The following is an 18,435-nucleotide window of genomic DNA, read 5'->3' as shown; positions in this document are numbered from 1 at the left end:
TGCTATACAGTACACACACACACACGCACAGTCACTGTTCAGTCCTATTTGCCTAGACAAATAAATTCATGTGAGATAAAGATGTGACCTTAAATTAGATGATGCAGATATTTCTGCTCAGAGATCTCCTCTCACTTTCTTGGTGTCACATTTTAACACAGTTAGTATGCTCAACATAAGCCTGTGAGCAGGCTAATATTGAGGTTAGGTTTTCCTAAACCTATTTAATCAATTAATTTTGGTACTCTAATCAAAACAGTGAAAACAAACTAGGTACGAAATAGAAGCTGTATTTGGTACCTATATTTGATGTCTAATAAAGGAGATTGGGTTGGTTCAGACACTTAAATGTGGCAGTTTCTTTTTCATGTAATGAAATCTTCTCTTAGTTGATATCATGGTTTTACCCCAAGTTTCTTTTCCTGAGGTTTCTATTCTGAGGCCCTCTGTACCTGTGTGTGATTCCTAAGCATGATCATTTACTGTATAAATATTTTAAACACAGCTAGAAGTCAAAGTGCACCAGCCACTATCTCCAAAAAGTTGATTCTGTTCATCTGGACGTAGCGTTTTGTGGGAGAAACGTTTCGTCACTCACCCAAGTGACTTCTTCAGTTCCTTAATCTTAATTAAGATTAAGGAACCGACCTCCCAGACCACTGTTCCTTCAGTGGGCTGGTTTCAGTCATTATGCAAATGTTCTGTTTGTAAGATTGGGGAAACCTGCAGTCAGCTGAGACTGAAGAACTTTTTGGAGATTTACTTTCCTGGATGATTGAGAATGCATCAAGACACCAGCCACTATGTTTTCACAACTTAAACTGGCTAGAATAATACACCTTGTGTCAGGAAAACAATATCACTTTGTGTACAGTAGCAATTTGATATCATTAGAATTGGTAGCATTTCAAGCACCAATGGTACCTTAACTCCAGTCTTTTATGAGTAGTTCATGTGCACCCAGTTCTGTTTACAGCATCAGACCTAGATGAACGTGGGGGCGGACTGTGGCTAGAAACCCTGTGGGTGCAGTCCTGTCAGCAGTAGATCTCACCGCCAGCCACAGATCTCACTGGGGGATATTGCAGAAGGTTCTATGATTTTCTCCCACAAATACAGATCATTCTTCTTCTGACAAATGTATAAAAAGCCCTGAAACCATGAGAACTGTTTGCCAGAACATTATCAATGTTACAGCCTTCTTTATGAGGAACTAAAGGAGCAATCAGCTTCCTGTGTGCTCACCGATCCTGCAGCACCCACGCCCTCTGCCTTTTAACGATGCTTAAGTAAACATAAACAGCACTGTATAGTTTTATGGTCTTAATCAATCAACAAAGACTATTTTGGACTCTGGGGATTGCAGCTCTGCTTTTTCCCAAGTATGGTCACCAACATGTCCCTAAAACTTCACACAGATCCCACCGCTATAGGTTGAACCTGAATCCCTCAACAAAACATCACATTTTATGTTATATAATTTTCTTTTTTCTTTTCATGTCTGATTACCTTTTTTCCATACTTGGAACTGTCTGGATTCCTTTTTTAACTGCTAATAAGTCTATGAAAACATATCGTAAAACATAAAACGCTGCCAGAGTGAAATGCTATGTCTTGTGGCAAGAGACAAAAAGAAAAAACTAAATATTATATGACAGGTAAAGTAAACTGAGAGTGACAGTGTGTGAAATCAGAGCCAAAGATATTTGAGTTTTGATCTGCTTACTCATCTGTTTCAGCAGTGATTGTTTGAAAGAGTATTGATAGATCTTTGGCTATCAAATAAAATGTCAGACTTTTAGCTTGCCATGTTTTAGTGCTCAGACTTTAGATACTACAAGTCCGAGTCTATAAATGTGACAGTGTCCCGCACATGTTACAAGCTCAAGAAACATTTGTCAGAGAGTCACTAACCTCCTTTGGGAAACAAAGGCATCTGACCTTTTCCATCTATTTCTAGGAAGCGCGGTAGTGACGGATGCATCCATGCAAGCTTCTGACAGTGTTTGTGTTGGCAGCTAGTTAGTCAGCTGCATCTGTTTCCGCTCTGCTCTTTAGTCATCGCTGATGTTTCTTGGTGGTGCACTCTTTACATGCAGATTCTTTAAAACAACCCAGTCATTCCAAGAAGGAATGGAAGAAAAATGAAGTAAATATATAAACTAATATGTTTTCTGAGAGTTTTTTGTTTTTCAGTGCTGTTTGTCTTTAACTGTTTCTGTTACATAATTGCAGACACTTTTTTTGGGTGGTCGGTGGGGGTTGATTATTGGCCCTGAACTAAGGCCTTGAAAAACACATTTTTCCCCCTTTTGTTTTATATTAACTATATATCTATTTATATCTATATCTATATCTTTTTGGATTTATGCTCCAACTATTTGATAGGAAGGCGCTACAACCAAGCTAGCAGATATTTGAAACAATGCTTAGGCCCACAACAGGTTCCGTATGTATAACTTAAAAAAGAAAAACCAAAATGACAATTTAAAGACAGATGTTTCCTCTTTTATAAGAGATACAGAACACTAGAAAGAGTACTTGCCTTATCTCCATTCAGAGCATCATGGATTTCACTGTTCAGAAAATCTGTACACGTTTAGATATTTACATGTATAAATAAATACATCTTCAGGAATTGTGTGCATATATATTTTTATGTGATTGACTCCAAAACGTACATGCAAGCTACATCCAATAATGCATTGTCAGCACCATTAAAGCCCTTATTGATTTTAATTTTGTTTAATTTTTTTCTATGATGCTGATTGATGACTTCTCACTCTTCAGGTTATGACACCAGACTGGCTAATCTGTGCCGTCATGAATCCTTGTCATTTCTCTTTAAACCTGAAAGGAATCTTTGTCAATTTGGTGGTCCGATGCATTTCATAATAACACATTTAGAAATTCAGATAAGCTGAAAAAGTAGAAAATATATCACGCCCGATGTCCAGATCGGCACAATTTTTAGTTTTTCTTTTGTGATATATTTGAATTTTTGGGAACAATAAGGACTTATAAATGCTGATTATATAATTATATTTCTGTTGGTTATTACATAAATCAAGAGTAAATATCATCACACTCAACGATTGCTACATTTAACTAAATGCATATATCAGGACACTTCAACATTACACACCAACACCAAATCCAACATTACATCTCATTGTAGCATAGTCTTGTGTAAGTTGGTGAATACTCTTAAGGATAGAAGAGTGACAAATAACTTGTGATTGAAAGTATAAAATGTAGTCTGAAACAGGAAAGTACATATAAGGTTGGTTTTATCAACTGATATTGCATATATTTTTGAATTTGTAATGCTGCTATAAATGTTGCTAACACTACACTTTGATTTTAGGATTTAACTGTGTGCTCCATTCATTATCATAAGATCATTCTCATTAGCCACTTGAGGGACTGTCTAGTGCTGAAAACATGCAAGATCAGTTTCCCATGTTTTTCAAAAGTAAATTTACACTAAAAGCAGATCTGGACCTTTTTATTGACTTGGCTTGCATACATACAGTACAGCTTTGGTGTTGTGACATGGGAAAAAGATCTTTCTTTGTATGAAACCACTGTTCTGTTTACTTCTATTTATGAGATTCCCTCCTACTTGATTTTCCCATCTTAGCAACTTGCACTTAAGTGGTAGACAAGGAGCTCCACCACTTAGCCAACTAGCCAGCACTGTCCTCAAGGATGGCTCACACAGGATACATTACAACCAAAAGGTTGGGTGTAGTGAAAATCCACATTTTTATATCTATGTGAGGGTGAGATAACAGACCAGAACCAAAATAGAAAATAGGTTATGTGATAAATATTAGTCATGCATTGATAGTACTCCACTATGTGAGATATTCTTTTATTAAAAAGACAAAGTATTTGGTCCATGCTACAAATTATTCAGGCAATCAACTGATTCAAAACAACCAACTGTTTTACTGCCGTTCCACTTTAATTTCCCTTTGTTTTACCTTTTAAAAAGTCATTTGCTCTACTTTCCATGCAATAAGGTCTTAAGGGGGGGGGGGGAATCACAAAACACTTCACATATCACAGTCACATCTTTCTGGATAAAACTTTAATGTCTTCTAAAATGATTTAACATTGTTGTACATTTAAGGTGAATCTTGAGGTTTTTTAATAAAAGCAAAACTGCAAAATGTTTTTCATCGTCTTATCTTAAACTTGTGACTTGGTTTACAGTTTTTCTTTCTTTTGAAAACACTCACTATGTAACCACTGAGCGGTAGGGAAACTTGAAACAGGCACTACTCCATTTCAAAGTAAAAGCTGTGTCTTGTCACTTTTGCTTTCAAGGCAAACAGTCTATGTTTCCGGTATGGGTCACACTGTTCAGAGTTTCACAACTGCATAATGAGTAATTGGTGAGTGTTTGAGGCCAAGTCGGCGCCATGCATGTATTCATGTTGGAACCGCAGCAATATACTATTGACCAAAGATATGGAAGGAGGTTATTGGTGCAGCAATTTATAGCTCTTTGCAACTAATGTCATTTAGCAACGGAAAGCAATATCAATGCGTGTGGTTAGATTTTAGTGACTAGGCCTTAGCAATCGATTTAATAATGACTGTTAGCAACCTCCAGCAACTTCTTCGTACAACTACAGTAGGGGAATACTCATTTTTCTCCAGAGACTCAGCTTTATAGATTTGGAATGCCTTAGTTTTTCAGACCAAATGGAGCAGGTCAGAGACAATAAACTTCTCATCTTCTTCCTCCATCTCTTTTACTTTTTCATGCTACCACCATGTGTCAAAAGTGCATGGTAAACAATGGGGCCCAGCTTACGCATAATGATAAATCTGTCTGACAAAGTTCCAACACTGTGATGCAAGTAGTAAGTATATGTTAGGTTATGTTTATAAGGGATTTTTTCAAAAGAATGATTTTCAAATCCCAAACTGAAGAACTAACTTTCTGACCTAGTTAAAGATTTGTCTGGTTTCCATAGAGATTACTTTTACATGTTTTGATATAGATTTAGTGTGTATATTGGTGTGTGTTGGTGCATCCCTGTACTTTTTTCAAAGGAAATTTTGATTTACATTTGAGGTCATGCTAGGAAACCATCAAGTTTAAGAGTCCAAATTTAGGAACGTGCGTGTGTGTGCGGGGGTGGGTGGGTGGAAAGGTGGGGCTATTTCAAAAGGCATTTTTTTCACTTTAGCTGAATTCAAAATGTAATTTTGAAATGTAATATCTATGACATTCACAATTTGGATTTTGGAAAACAAAAGTCTTCCAGATTATAGTTTGCACACACACACACAGTAGTTTATTATAAATATTTAATCGAAATTCTTCATTAGTTTTCTTTTTTTCAAACCATCTAGCTACTGTTTAAAATCTCCCCACCTACCCATCCCTGCCCTAGCTCCTCAATTTAGTTGACCAGGAGCTCCTGGTACTGCTCAGACCGGAGGAAACGGCCAAAGGAGTCTTTCTCCATGAGGGCATAGATCCTCTTCTGGGCCAGGTCAAAGGTTGAAGGGGAAAGCTCCACCAAGTTCCTCAGGGTCACATCCTTGGTGAAGTGGTCAATATTGACCTGTTAGAGAGATTTAAGACAAAAAAAAACAAAATTCTCTCAGAAGCAAGTAAAACTAGGATAAATAAGAGAAGTTGATATAAAATACGGGTGAAAATACGAGTAATATTTTTATATGTTAGCACTAACAGGCAGGTATCTGTTTCTATCTAGTCTAACCTCTCATGCAAATATGTTTGCCAAGACGGTAACGGCAATAACCTGAAATTTTACACTTAAATGTGATGTCACAGAGGCTACAGTCTTTGTTATTTCTAATTTTATAAGGTCATTCTGATCAAAAAGGTAGATCTTATGAAATAAAAACAAGTATTTCTAAAACTTGTTCACTCAAAACTCACTTGGAAGACTCAGTCATGGTTTTCTCCATGTTAGTTACGGAGTGTACCAATGGTGATAAAAGCAACAGATAAATGATTCTTCTTTTTCTTTGTTGCAAAAGAGAAGAATTACCACTGTTCCAAATGCTGGATTGATTCTCAGTTTTAAAAAGTTTGGTTATAGAAGGCTGATGAATATTATGCTTTTGTTTCTAAATAATGCAATTTGAATTCTGCCTCTAACCAATTTTATATATATTATATACAGCTCTCTGTGGAGTGATTGCTAATCTAGGGTGCTATGTGCTTTGGTTGTCATTCTCCTGCTTTTTGTTTTTTAACTTTTCTTTTATTATTTTCAGAAGTTACTTAATCATTCTTAGCCTGGTTTGATGGATTTTCCTTAAGTGGCCCAAACACGCAAAGATTAAAATATGCAAAAAGTTATGCAGTTGTACCAATGCTGCAAATATTTGTACATTAAGGCTGTTCTGAGTCAAATTTAACCTGTATCTATTTAGATCCACCAGTATGCCTCAAATTGTGGCAAACAATGTTCTTAGTCAGTCTTGAAACTGTGAACCTGTGGACTGTGGAAGGCAGGCAGAGCACAGAAAACCCACACAGGTGGGGGAGAAGTTACAAACACAGAAACGACCCAGCCGAGTTTAAAACCAGGAAACTTCTTGCTGTTTTGGGATAGCACTATTAACTCTACCATGCTGCCTATATCATTATTAAGTATAAAATAATGTTAATATAAAATGATATAATTTAACGTAATGAATTATATTAATAATTGAAGGTTGTAGCGATGGTACTTTGGCATTGTGAAATCAAAAACAAATTCACTCTCAACTTAGGATACAGGATTAATGAGTCATTTAATAATGTCAGATAAACTATTTTTACATTCCAAACAGATCTGTGCTTTGGAATTCAGCGTAGACAGTCATTATGGAAATCTTGTCCTGGGTCAGTTTGACCCAGGACATGAAATACTTAGAGTATGAAGAGTGTTAAAGTAAGAGGTCAAGCATCAGTTTCCACTTTGTGAAACAAGCAATGTATGATTAATTTGAAGATTAACTATCTATCATCTCTATGAGGCTGAGCTGATGAAAGAGTAGGGATAGGGAAGTGACATGAGTGCCTGACCTCTCTGGGTCCCTCAGACTGGATAAAGTCTTCGTAGATCTTCTTTGCCTTGGCAGCCATCTTCGCTGGGTTCTTGGTCTTCTTGAAATCCTCACAGGCCATCCAGAACTCGATGTTCTCATCACTGAACTCAGACTGCAGGAAGCTACGGAAGGCAGACAGACCATCTGATAGAGGGAGACACGACAGAGAAGGTCATGAACTGATATGTTATAGGATACAGACTCACAGGTTGTTATCAAAATCTCTCTCCTGGTATGCACTTCACTGAGGAAATATGTTGGCAATTGTAAGCTTCAGTTAAGTTACAGTGACAGTCTAAGTCAAACTAAACATGATTTGAGTATATCCGTTACACTTCAAACATGGCTCAAGAATATGGGTAATGTCATATTCCCGCAAAGACTACAAAGTTAAAACTGGAAATGAACACCATACAAAACGCATCTTATTTTGAAATGGGTACCAAGTTTGTCACTTAATGAAGAGACTTTCAATTTACTAACGATACAGAGGAGTCAGCTGTTAAGGTGAAATGTCAGAACAGTACAAAAGGATCTCTGCAAATCACAGTATTATATCATCAAGCACTGTGCTTATTAACAGCTTTTGTCTACAAAAAGGGACTAATTAGAGAACAGCTTACATACAGCAATGTAGAAAGAAAGGGACTTACATGTGCTATAATGTATCATTTCTTTTTATTTGATGACTGTACGTAAAAAAACAAACAAACAAAAAATAAATTAAAGGAACAGAAAGCTCCAATGTCATTCTAGCAATGGTGACATTGATAAGGAACACTGATAACAAAAACAAAGAAAAAAACTCAACATGGGTTGTTCTGACAGTCCACCATTAATATAACTTGTGAGAAAACTGTTTGCGTCCAATGAAAAAATAAAGACTTCTGTTTTTATTCAGTTTGCAGGGCTCTAGAGTGCGACCAATTTGGTCACAAATGCGACCAAATTTTTCAGTGGTGTGACTAAAAACAAAATATTTGGTTGCACCTGTGCGACCAACTGTTCGGGTAGCAAAAAAAACAAACAAAAAAAACTGCAACCTTCCCTGTGGTCAACAACAGACACACATTTTGCCCCTATCGTGGACTAAACCAATCAGAGATAGTTGATCATTCTTAATCTTTCTACCTTGTTAATCTTATTCATTGTATATCTTATTGTTCATTCTACTCATGTTGTGATATTTAATATATACACTGATTTATTTTTATCTTTTTTAATTATATATTTATTTTGTTTATTGATTTCATTGTATGCTTAAAGTATGGTTTTTAACTGCTATCTCTGTTTTATTATTGGAAAGCACTTTGGTCAACTTGTTGTTTTTAAAAGTGCTATATAAATAAAGTTGGATTGGATTGGATTGGAGGGGCGAGACTTCTCTGATTGGCCGTGGTCCAGTTGAAAGTGCAGGTGGCAGTGGGAGGTGAGTAGCTTGAATAAAGCGATATCAATTAATTAAATCCTGAATCGACTTTTAAATATAACTGTGTTTTGCCAGAAACGCCAGATTCTCAGATTAAAGCTCACAAAACCATTTCAACAACAACCAAACAGCAGATGAGAGCAGGTACACGGACTCCACACAAAGACGTAAACACAGACCTGACGCATCAGAATCATCTTTGTCTTTCTCGGCTTTCTCACCCGACGGCCCGTTGACGGACACGCTGTTGGAGCTTAGCGGTTCTGATGCGTCCGGTCCACGCTGTGATTATGTCTTTTTTGCGCTGATTCTGAGCTGCAGGTTTTGTCTCTCCAACCAAAATTCAATGAGCCAGCAGCAAAAGAAGCAGCAAACTGCGCTTCACATTTGATCAATGTTGTCATGAATTTTGCTGTTTTGCTTTCACGACTATTAAAATCACACTTCATGCACAGCTAGCTCTCTCTCTATCTCTCTCTGTACTTCAAGAACAGTTTCCCGTCTCCAATCTCTGTTTTCTGTATTATTCATTCGCTTATTACCCACCAGTCTACCGTTGTTTACAGCGCTGTCGGCTGCTGTCTTTTTCTTTTCTTTTTCTTTTTTTCACTTAAATGACCTCGGACAAGAAAGGCTATTTTTTCTGTTGTTCAATACTGAAGAAATTTAAACTTTATATGCAGAACATTGTAGAATATTTTTAAGGTTATCTGCTATAAAAAGCCAGACCAGGAAAATGTCCTTCATGTTTTTCTGTGTTTTATTCTCAGTTACTTTCACACAAAGGCATCTGCTGTGATGTTCACAATTCTGATGAAGTCAGTACTGATAAATGATCAGAATTATAATATTTCTGACTGTCTGAGGCTAAGTTGAATCAAATCGGGACTTTGAAAACCGGAATCGAATTGATTATAGAAATCAGTGATGATACCCAGCCCTAGTGAGCAGCCTAGGCACGACAGAAGTGGATGTAGCTGTAATAGGAAAAGAACTATTGCTAACTTTTCTTTTAAGTTAAGGCCTGATCCTTCTGAAATTCATAGCCAGTGCTCTGACACGGTGTCATCAATCTTTGAAAGCTGAAAAAGCACAGTGTATCTAGAAAAACACATTATATTATATAAATTATTATAAAATTTGTGTGCACCTAACTTTTTAAAGTTAGGCGTACCGGTACGTCCATGGCAAAAAGTTAGTCTAGAGCCCTGAAGTTTGTTATGGATGGCAGCCAAGACTTAGGAAAAGCTAATAATTTGGATTGTAGAGGAGAAACTCCTCCATTCCCAAGCAGCAATGTTTCGTGCTAAAAAATGTAGCCACTTAGGTTGTCTCTAAGAGCACATCCTCTCTAAAGTGACAGGATCTACTTATCAGCTCTTTAATGCTCTTTCATTTAAAAATGCTAAAATCCATGTGCAAACCCAGACACAGTCGGCAGTAATGACAGACTCTACTCTTGCAGAACAACACTCCTTGTCAAACAGTAGAAACTGTTTCTGAACAACTCAATGAGCACAAGAAATGGTTCAAAAGGAGTGTTGACTCAGCCTCTAGATTTTCCAAAGACTAATCCCACTGCATATTAACTGAAATAAGTCTGATCCACAAAGGCCCCAACCTTCAGCCCACAAGGCCCAAAGGATCTATTGCCAGAGTCCCAGAGTCATGGTTTTATGTATGAAAGACTGTTTTTTTTGTTAATTTTCACTAAACTTGGGGAATCAAATGCAGGACAGAGATCCAAATGTTTAAGCTCACAATAGCACGTTTTTAGCTGATTCTGGTCTCTGTGGCTAATTTCCCACTAGACTGCTTTTGCAGAGCTGGGCTAAATTTTATGAAGGCTTAAAAAGACTTGTTAATACTTAAGAGCCTGTTGCTGCTCGCGCATTAATGCCAAGTGACAGGTGTGTGCTGACTAGCTGTCTGCTGATTACTTCCTCACCCAAGTCACTGAACTGGATCTTTCAACCATGTTTGTGATGTTGGTGTCTTTTGTATGATTTTCCCCAAATTATTGTTATGTGACACATAAGTCTGTGGATGCAGCTTGTGCTAAGTTTGCACACCTCCCCCTTGTCCAAATATGGACACTTCTGGCTCCCCCTGCAAAAAGCTGGCAGTGACATAAAACTAAGTCAGTGCTTCAAGGCTGTTTTTCTCAATGCAGTGGGTGATGTCACAGAGGCTATGTCAGTCTTTTGTATAATATCTGTGGTTACTCCTGTACTTTCTATTACCACACTCCAGGGAGAGGGTGACAACCATTCCATCTTTTAGAAAAGGTCAGGCATTTTTCATGAATTAAATCTTAAACCCCCCCCCCACCAACCCCTCAATAACTGACCACTGTTGCTGTTTTTTTTTAGAAAAATATCAGTCCGCCTATACTTTTCTAACTGCTACCTGTTTTCCATTTGTCATACGTCTGTTTTTCCCCTCCTGACTAAAACCATAATTGAAGCATTACATAGCAGACACCTCAGTTTCAAAAGCCTTTATTTGACAAATGAAACTGTCAATGTTACACATTCCATGTCTAAATAGGACTTTACATGATTAAGAAGCTGACAGAATTAATGTAAACTGTGCCTAGATTACAATGCATTTCTGTTGTTACTGATTAAAAGCGGATGGATGGTGTATGTTATTTAGTGGGGCTTTACCTCATACCTAAAAAAAAAAAATCCACAATTAAAAAAAAGCCCCCACAACTTTATAAACATTTAGACAACTACCTTTCAGGAATGTCAAAAAGTAACAAATTGATTATTTATGGACAAATATAAAAGCACTTTGGTTATCACAAAGTAATTATCCAAACTAAAGCTTGATAAAACAGCCACTCATTTCCCCGAAGGCCATTGTAGCTCAACACAATGCCTGCAAAAGGTCCCATTGTCTATACAGGCATATGCTGCAAATGATAAGCTTTCTGCTGCGGCCTCAGGCCTTTATCTTCAATCTAAATGGCTAGCTTGATTAAAAATAGCTCAGAGTCCTAATCAAGTTGTTGCTTTTTCTTTTTTTGTCTTTTTTGGAACGAGTACAAGGGCACACAAAAAGCAAAGCGCACATGCACAGGCACAAGTTTGTAAATGAGAGCTGCAGCGACCAAAGAACACAGCCTCGTGTTTAGTGTTTGTGTATCTGCCTTTGACTCGATACTCATGAAATTAGTTTTATTAAGCTCCAGTGAACCTTCTTGCTGATAGCAAGTGAATCATTCAGCAACACGTTTAAAAACAAAACCCCTAAAAATGAAATTACTGTAATTTAAACCAAAATACTATGCCACCAATTAAACCCTTTTTATGTCAAGTGTAATCTTTTTTTTTCTTTTTTACAGGTAGTTATGCATTATGTATTTTCTTCATAATATTGACTGTTGTGCGAGGGCGTTGGTGGTGGGGTTGTGGGGGGCAGAGTGTATCTCTGTGCATGAGAGAAAATAATTCATTTACAATCCCAGGGGACTTAACAAGGAAAAGCCATAAAGACTAATGTTAATGCAAAATATCATGTAGATAAATAATCACGGTGTGACAGTTTGCGGCAACTGTGCAATAAATCAGTGCTGCTGGAATCACTTAGACTGCTCCCTAGAGATGTAACCAAAACACCCATAACCTTCCTGGGCTGGTATACACATTTATTCAAGCATGCAAACACTGGAGGAACGTACATCTCTCTGCCCCAGATGGTGCTGAAGGAGCCACTTAGAAAGGTTCATTGCCACTCCACTGAGCTCGGTAGAGGAAATGGTTCTCTGTTCACGTATCAGCAACATCTGTATCTAGGGTTTGTTTTAATGCGCAGGGGTCACCTAAGTGACTTATTAGCTGGGGAGTTTACACGTAGTACTAAATACCGCTAACCATTAGAGTTAATCATCAGTCTTGCAGGCTCTCAGGCTTTCTGTTCACTTTGCGAGGTAAACAGCCGAGCCAGAAATTGAGTGTTTGCTGCGCATGGTGACTGTAAATATTCTTTTCCCTTCTTCTTACATTTTTCAGCATCTACGCCAAAAACTCTCTTTATATAACTCTGTCCCCTGCAAACTATTTCATTATGTGTATTATGTGTTTTTTTTGGATAGATATATAATTAGATAAATGCATTTTATCCCCTTTTTAAAGATTTAAAGATGTTATATAAAGGTTTTTTATTCATATTTCACCAAGCTCCTGCTACCCATAGTGTACTGTAAACCCATGCAGAGTGAGCACATAATATTGGATGAGATAAAGATCAAAACCTTATCGTCACCATCTCTCTTATCCAATTAAAACACCATGGCCACATGTAGGTCTTAAGCACACACGTTTGCTGTCATGGAAACCAAAGCCTACTAGCTGTACTGTTTCTGTTTAAACTGTCTTGCAGACAGACACCAGACCTCAAAGAAGGCATGTTTTCACCCTTTGACACTGATTAAAGTTAAACTACAATGATAGCTCTTACATAATGGAAATGACAGCTTTGGACAGAAGAAAATAATGATGTTCTTCAGGCTTCTCTATGAGTACAACAAAGCAAATTCACTGTGTGGTGCACGTAAAAGGGTAACTTTACTTGGGAAATGTTCAATTTTGGGATTTCAGAAAGCAGAATTCTTGGTGTGCATTTCTGGCTTTGCTGTTACATAAACTGAAAGATGTGTGAGGTCCAATATCAAGAAGCAACAACTTTCATTTTTTTTTTTTTGAAAAAACACTTTAGAGACCAAACACTTTTTAGTAACAGCCACATCCACCTATTCATGCAATGCTTTACTTAACACCCTTTCTATCTGCCACACACACATTTATAAGGAGACATCAGGGGCACTACTTGAACATGTGTACTGGAGGAGACCTTCCAATCCACTCCAACTTCTCGAGCCACAGATGTCACATAAAAAAATAAAACTCAGCCTTTTACAAAAAATAGGCAACAACAAGAAACGCAACAAAACGTTCAGCTTGAGCTTTCTGGTTAAGAAAGTGTAAGTGTGAGAAATAGAGAGGGTTGACCTACAGCTGTTGTTCAGGACCCGGTCCAGACTCTCACGCCATTGAGAAGCCTCTTCAGGAGCAGGCCTGTGTGCACAAAAACACCTCTTTTCAGTCAGGAGGAAAAACAGTGTAAAACTTACCTCAGGAGCTAAGAAGGCTTTCTTTACAGTCTTTAGCTGCCATGTTGTTAGTGCTTGAAGCTTACAATTTAAACTGCAAAAAAACAGTTATTAAGGTAAACTTATGGTACAAAACTGCTTCCTGCACAATGCAGAGACTGCTAAGTGGCAGTAAAGGTAAAATGTATGTATTTATTAATAATCAGGAAACATTTCAGCCTTCTCACTGAATAACTGTACAGACACCTTTGTACATGAGTGCTGATCCAACCCAAAACAATCCTTGACTTTGAGAAATCTCACTCAGACTCTTTTTTTAAAGCAGCCGGTTAGACGTAGATCGTTGTTGATCAACACAGGTGTTAATAATCACAATAATTAAGGCTCAGACCTAAAAAAAAAATGCTTCTTTAATTCTTTAGTGTTTGCCTTGTTTTCCTTTGAAAATGGTTGGGGAAAATAAAAATGACTGTCAACAGACACCAAGTAAACCTCTGATGAACTGTTGCCAGACAGCTTCAGAAAACAGGCTATAAATATTCAAGCACATTGTATTGTCCTGTATTGTACTGTATTGTCCTTGTCTGAAAAAAGCCAGATGAAAGCTTTTGAACTGAGTTTGCACTATAAGATTTCACATTTCTGCAGAGGAAAAATAGACCGTCTATGTCTAAATCTTTCCCCGTCATTTCCACTGAGCTCCAACTTTAAACTCATTCAAAGTGGACTTTTATTAAAGAAATTGGACAAAGAAGTCAGATTGTGAAACAATGCTGCCTTCCAGTCACCTTTTTAGGGAGCATTTCCAAAGCAGCCTGCTTTTTTTATGGGGGAAAAATAGTTGGAATAGCTAGTGAGTGACACCCAATCTGTATCTTTAAAAAAAAACAAAGGAAAAAAAGTGTGCTTCAGAAAAAAATGAGGGTTAAGAATAAATAATAAGAATTCAAACCAAAGCTTACGGAATAACGAAACATAAATTCGATTTCCTCGATGATATAAGAAACAAAATGGAGTTCTGACAGCTCAGGCAGGAGAGCTGCTGCGACTGCTGTCAGCCAAACTAAACAAAAAGGTCAAAGGAGCTGCAAGACAAATTTATAATAAATAAACCCAAATAAAGCTTCTGCCACAGCCACATAAACCTTCCTCAAAGCTGCACTGTGGCTGGTTTTTAGGTGGTAAAAAAAAAAAATCATCATGCTTTTACTGACACAAGTCAAGGTCTTTCTAGTCTAGTTATGCTACAGTTTATTTAAAACATTTTCCATTATGTTAAAAACAAGCATTAAAGGCAAAAGTTTCCCTTACAACACCAAAAGTCTAGGTGTACAGTAACAGAAGACAAATAAACACAAAAAACCGGCATAATTTAGCATCTCATACATATTTTACCACTACCACAGTCTGTTCAAGGCAATGCATTTGAAATCTCAAGCTTTGTACCGTCACACTCCCAACGTCTGAGCCCACTCAATGTCTGGGGAGGTTTCACTTGATCTCCACATCTTGTACCTGCTTGGGGCTCTGTTCTCCCGCTTTACCATCAGTTATCTGGTTAACAGATAATCAGGAAAACACTACCCACATCACAGACATTCAGCCCTCGGAGGGAAAAACACTCACTTCTGGAGCTTCTCCGGTTTCTTTTCAGTCTTCTCAGGGTAGGGGATGATGAGGTCGATGGCATTTTCCGGCTTCTGCAGTAAGACTCCTAATTTCGACTTGATCTCCTTAGCCCTGAATGACAGAAAGAAGAACGGGACAACAACGCTTTAACATCTAACAGTCCGGTCCAGATGCTTATCAAATTGTGACACTGTGATAAGTGTCATCCTCTCACCAGAGTAGTATATTTGAACAGGACACTGACATTACACTCACAAGTAAAAATCTGCTTTAACAATCAGTTTAACACAGCTTCAGAAATAAAGCTGTTAAAACTGTTAAAAAAAACCAAGTCAGGAACAAAACCTAAAATCCAGGTCTTGTTTTTATTTTAGCATTTACCACACTTTTTTTTCTCTTTCTCTCATTAAGCAACATGCCTGACCTCCTTCAGTGTTTGAATGCTTAAGCAATACACTATTCATCTGTAAAACAATAAAAGCTTTAAAACAAGTCATGTACATTATTCTCTGTGTCAAAAAGCCTGTTTAAAAATAATTTATAGGAGGCAGAAAATAGACCAGAAAAGTAAAAACTCATAAAGTGAACTTCTTTTTGCTTTAAAGTGCTTTCCAGTGCATACTGTTAACTTTAATGGCACAGAACTCCCACAAACAGGTTACAAAGCTTAGTCAAACTTTGCGAGATCCAAACCACATCACAGCAACACACTATTAAGATGTAAGCAATGATTCAGTACTCACCTTTCGAGGCAGGTTTGGGGTAAAGCGGCTAATCCTTTGCACATTTTCCAGTGCTTTCAATTGCAGTAAAGAACAAATTCAGTTTTCCTGTTAACCCACAGTCACTCCAGGGTTCCTTTTCCTTTCTGACTCTGCCTTTCAGCACATAGGGAGTTTTATACAGATGCCTTTTGGGCTGCGGGCCAACAGCTAAGCCAATCAGACTGGAATGTGTACTGCACGGGTAGCCTGGCTGAGGAAGGGTGGGTTTTCAGATGTGAATGGCTCTTTGCTTTGAGGTTTCAATTAACTGGTCCAGATACAGAAAGGAACATTAGATTTCACTGATTTAAAGTTTATGTAACAGGGATCTGAAGGTGCTAATCACGGTGTGGTTCCCATCTTGTCAGTGTGTTTATTTTATTTGCAGTGATGCATTTGAAAACAGTTCTTCTGGATTTTGTATTTATAGTTCCTGTTATATTTGTTAGTACCAATATGTTTTCTGATCCTATTTACAGGATGTTTTTTATTTTTATTTTTTTTACCATCTTACACATTTCTTTTAATCTGACACATGAGCGTGGCTAAGAGTGAATGTGTTTACAGTTCAATTGAGTTCTTTTTGTATATCACAAATCACAATAACAGTCTGCTCAAGGTGCTTTATGTTGTAAAACCCCCACAATAATACACTATACTATTGTTTAAAACTATAAAACTATAATGTATAACTTAACTGCGACTGAAGTTTGATGCTAAGTATGAGCTAATGTTTAACTTGTTTTGTTCCAGTTAATTGTGTCAGCTGTGTATACATAGACTTTTTTTAAAAAGTCACTTTATTTGGCTTTTCCCCGCCCAATGTACTGAGCAAAGAAGAAAGAAAAAAGGCAAATGTACACATTAGTTATAAAGGTATTTTTTGATTCATGTTGGGCTATTGGGCTAATTTTGATTACAAACAAAAATCTGCAAAACTGTTGTTATTTTTAACCAAATTGAACTTTTCAATTTATTGAGTATTGATAGTTTAAAGCCATTTATATGGATATCTGAAACCCCAATCTGGAACTTTTGTAGGCTTAACTTGCTGTCACCAGAAACTCTAAATTAAAGAAGCTAAAAGAGAGCCTTCATCAATTCTCATCTTTTGACTGACATATTCCAAGTTCCAAAGTCTGTAATTCTAACTTCTAGTATGGTAGTTCTGTCCCCAATGCTCCATATTATAGCTTACCCTGCGACTTAACATTTTTAATTACAGATCATTTGCTCATTTTGTTTATTGTTGATTTATGTCACAACTGACTGTGCTGTCTAAATTACAACCGACCAACCGCGTCTCCTAAAAATTGCATATATACATAATGGCAATAAATTGTTTACCCAGTTACATTTACTGGGCAATGTACATCTATTTGCTGCCTGGGTTAAGCTGCGCCTCATTAATTATCTGCATCAGAGTAGACATGGTGGCTGAAATGTACATAGCAATCAACTCTCTCACTTGAGAGCAAGATTTACATCCTGGCTCGAAGACACCCGTACTTTGGCAGATGTTGTGCTGCTTTCTGCAGAAGTATGAACTCAGCTTTAACCAGATTTGACCAGAAATTTGATCAGAGATAATGCTTCTCTGAAAGAAATTATGACCACTAAAAAATGCTGTATCTGACTTGCACATAATGCAAATGCAGTAGCCAGTTTTCTGGCTGAATATTCCTCTGATTATATATAAATATATAAGAATAAATGCTCACAGTGCCACATGTGCTCACTCTCTGCAGATTCACTGCAGAAATACATGCAGTTTTGAAAAATAGGCACTTAAGTTAAGGTTAGAAAGGTTAGTGGGGTTTACTTAAAGGTAAGTATGCCATCCGTCTTTTTTTTATACACTAAGTATAACTTGGTCATAATTATTGTTTTCCTCAAAATCAATTTAGCTGTAAATGTTATTTTCACAAGGCTGCATTGGACTGGGAGACGGTGATAGTTTTCTCTAATCTTGTACATTCCATTGAGTCACACAATATGGTGCGATGACAACTTCAGGGTTAAGTGTTAATTCACACATTGAGCGTCCTTAAATGTCCTTCAACCATGACGCATTCATCGATTCAGTCTGATTCATCCCAAAAGATTTTGCAGCCTCTAAAATGTCGTTCTACATCTGTTTTACTGTTTGAACAATTGCAAGCTTAAGATTATTTTCAGAATATCAGTGAGTAAATGCACCATTCCTTTTAATAACTTCAGGGACAAATACATTCTTGTAAATACTGCTTTTTAACATCTCTGTATATGGTAAACACAGCAGACTGAAAAATTTTTAACCTTGAAATCTATTTTCTCTTTTTTTTTGTGGCATGATTGGAAAAACTGCATGAGTATATGTCAGAGAGTACTCTTGATTGCTGTCAAATAAATACATCTATCTGTTT

The 18,435-nt window shown here is 37.2% G+C and overlaps 1 protein-coding gene across 1 annotated transcript; it reads right to left on the bottom strand.

The window, feature by feature from the left end:
* Positions 1-2,638: 2,638 nt before the first annotated feature.
* rgs5a (regulator of G protein signaling 5a) lies at positions 2,639-16,163 on the bottom strand. Its single transcript, XM_005940274.2, has 5 exons — positions 16,010-16,163; positions 15,264-15,377; positions 13,541-13,602; positions 7,067-7,233; positions 2,639-5,588 (listed from the first exon to the last, which is right to left on the bottom strand). The coding sequence occupies exons 1-5, from the start codon at positions 16,051-16,053 to the stop codon at positions 5,424-5,426; spliced, it is 552 nt and encodes a 183-aa protein (XP_005940336.1). The 5' UTR covers positions 16,054-16,163; the 3' UTR covers positions 2,639-5,423.
* Positions 16,164-18,435: the final 2,272 nt, after the last annotated feature.

Source organism: Haplochromis burtoni, unplaced genomic scaffold (genome assembly GCF_018398535.1).
Source record: "Haplochromis burtoni strain Fernald_Lab_line unplaced genomic scaffold, NCSU_Asbu1 Contig_99, whole genome shotgun sequence".
Classification (NCBI taxonomy): Eukaryota; Metazoa; Chordata; class Actinopteri; order Cichliformes; family Cichlidae; genus Haplochromis; species Haplochromis burtoni.
This window is presented reverse-complemented; position numbering and strand designations above follow the sequence as displayed.

Coding starts and splice junctions, on each gene's coding strand:
- rgs5a (XM_005940274.2), bottom strand. CDS start 16,053: ATGTGCAAAGGATTAGCCGCTTTACCCCAAACCTGCCTCGAAAG. Junction 15,378..16,009: donor CCCCAAACCTGCCTCGAAAG/GTGAGTACTGAA, acceptor TCTGTCATTCAG/GGCTAAGGAGATCAAGTCGA. Junction 13,603..15,263: donor AAACCGGAGAAGCTCCAGAA/GTGAGTGTTTTT, acceptor TTGTGCACACAG/GCCTGCTCCTGAAGAGGCTT.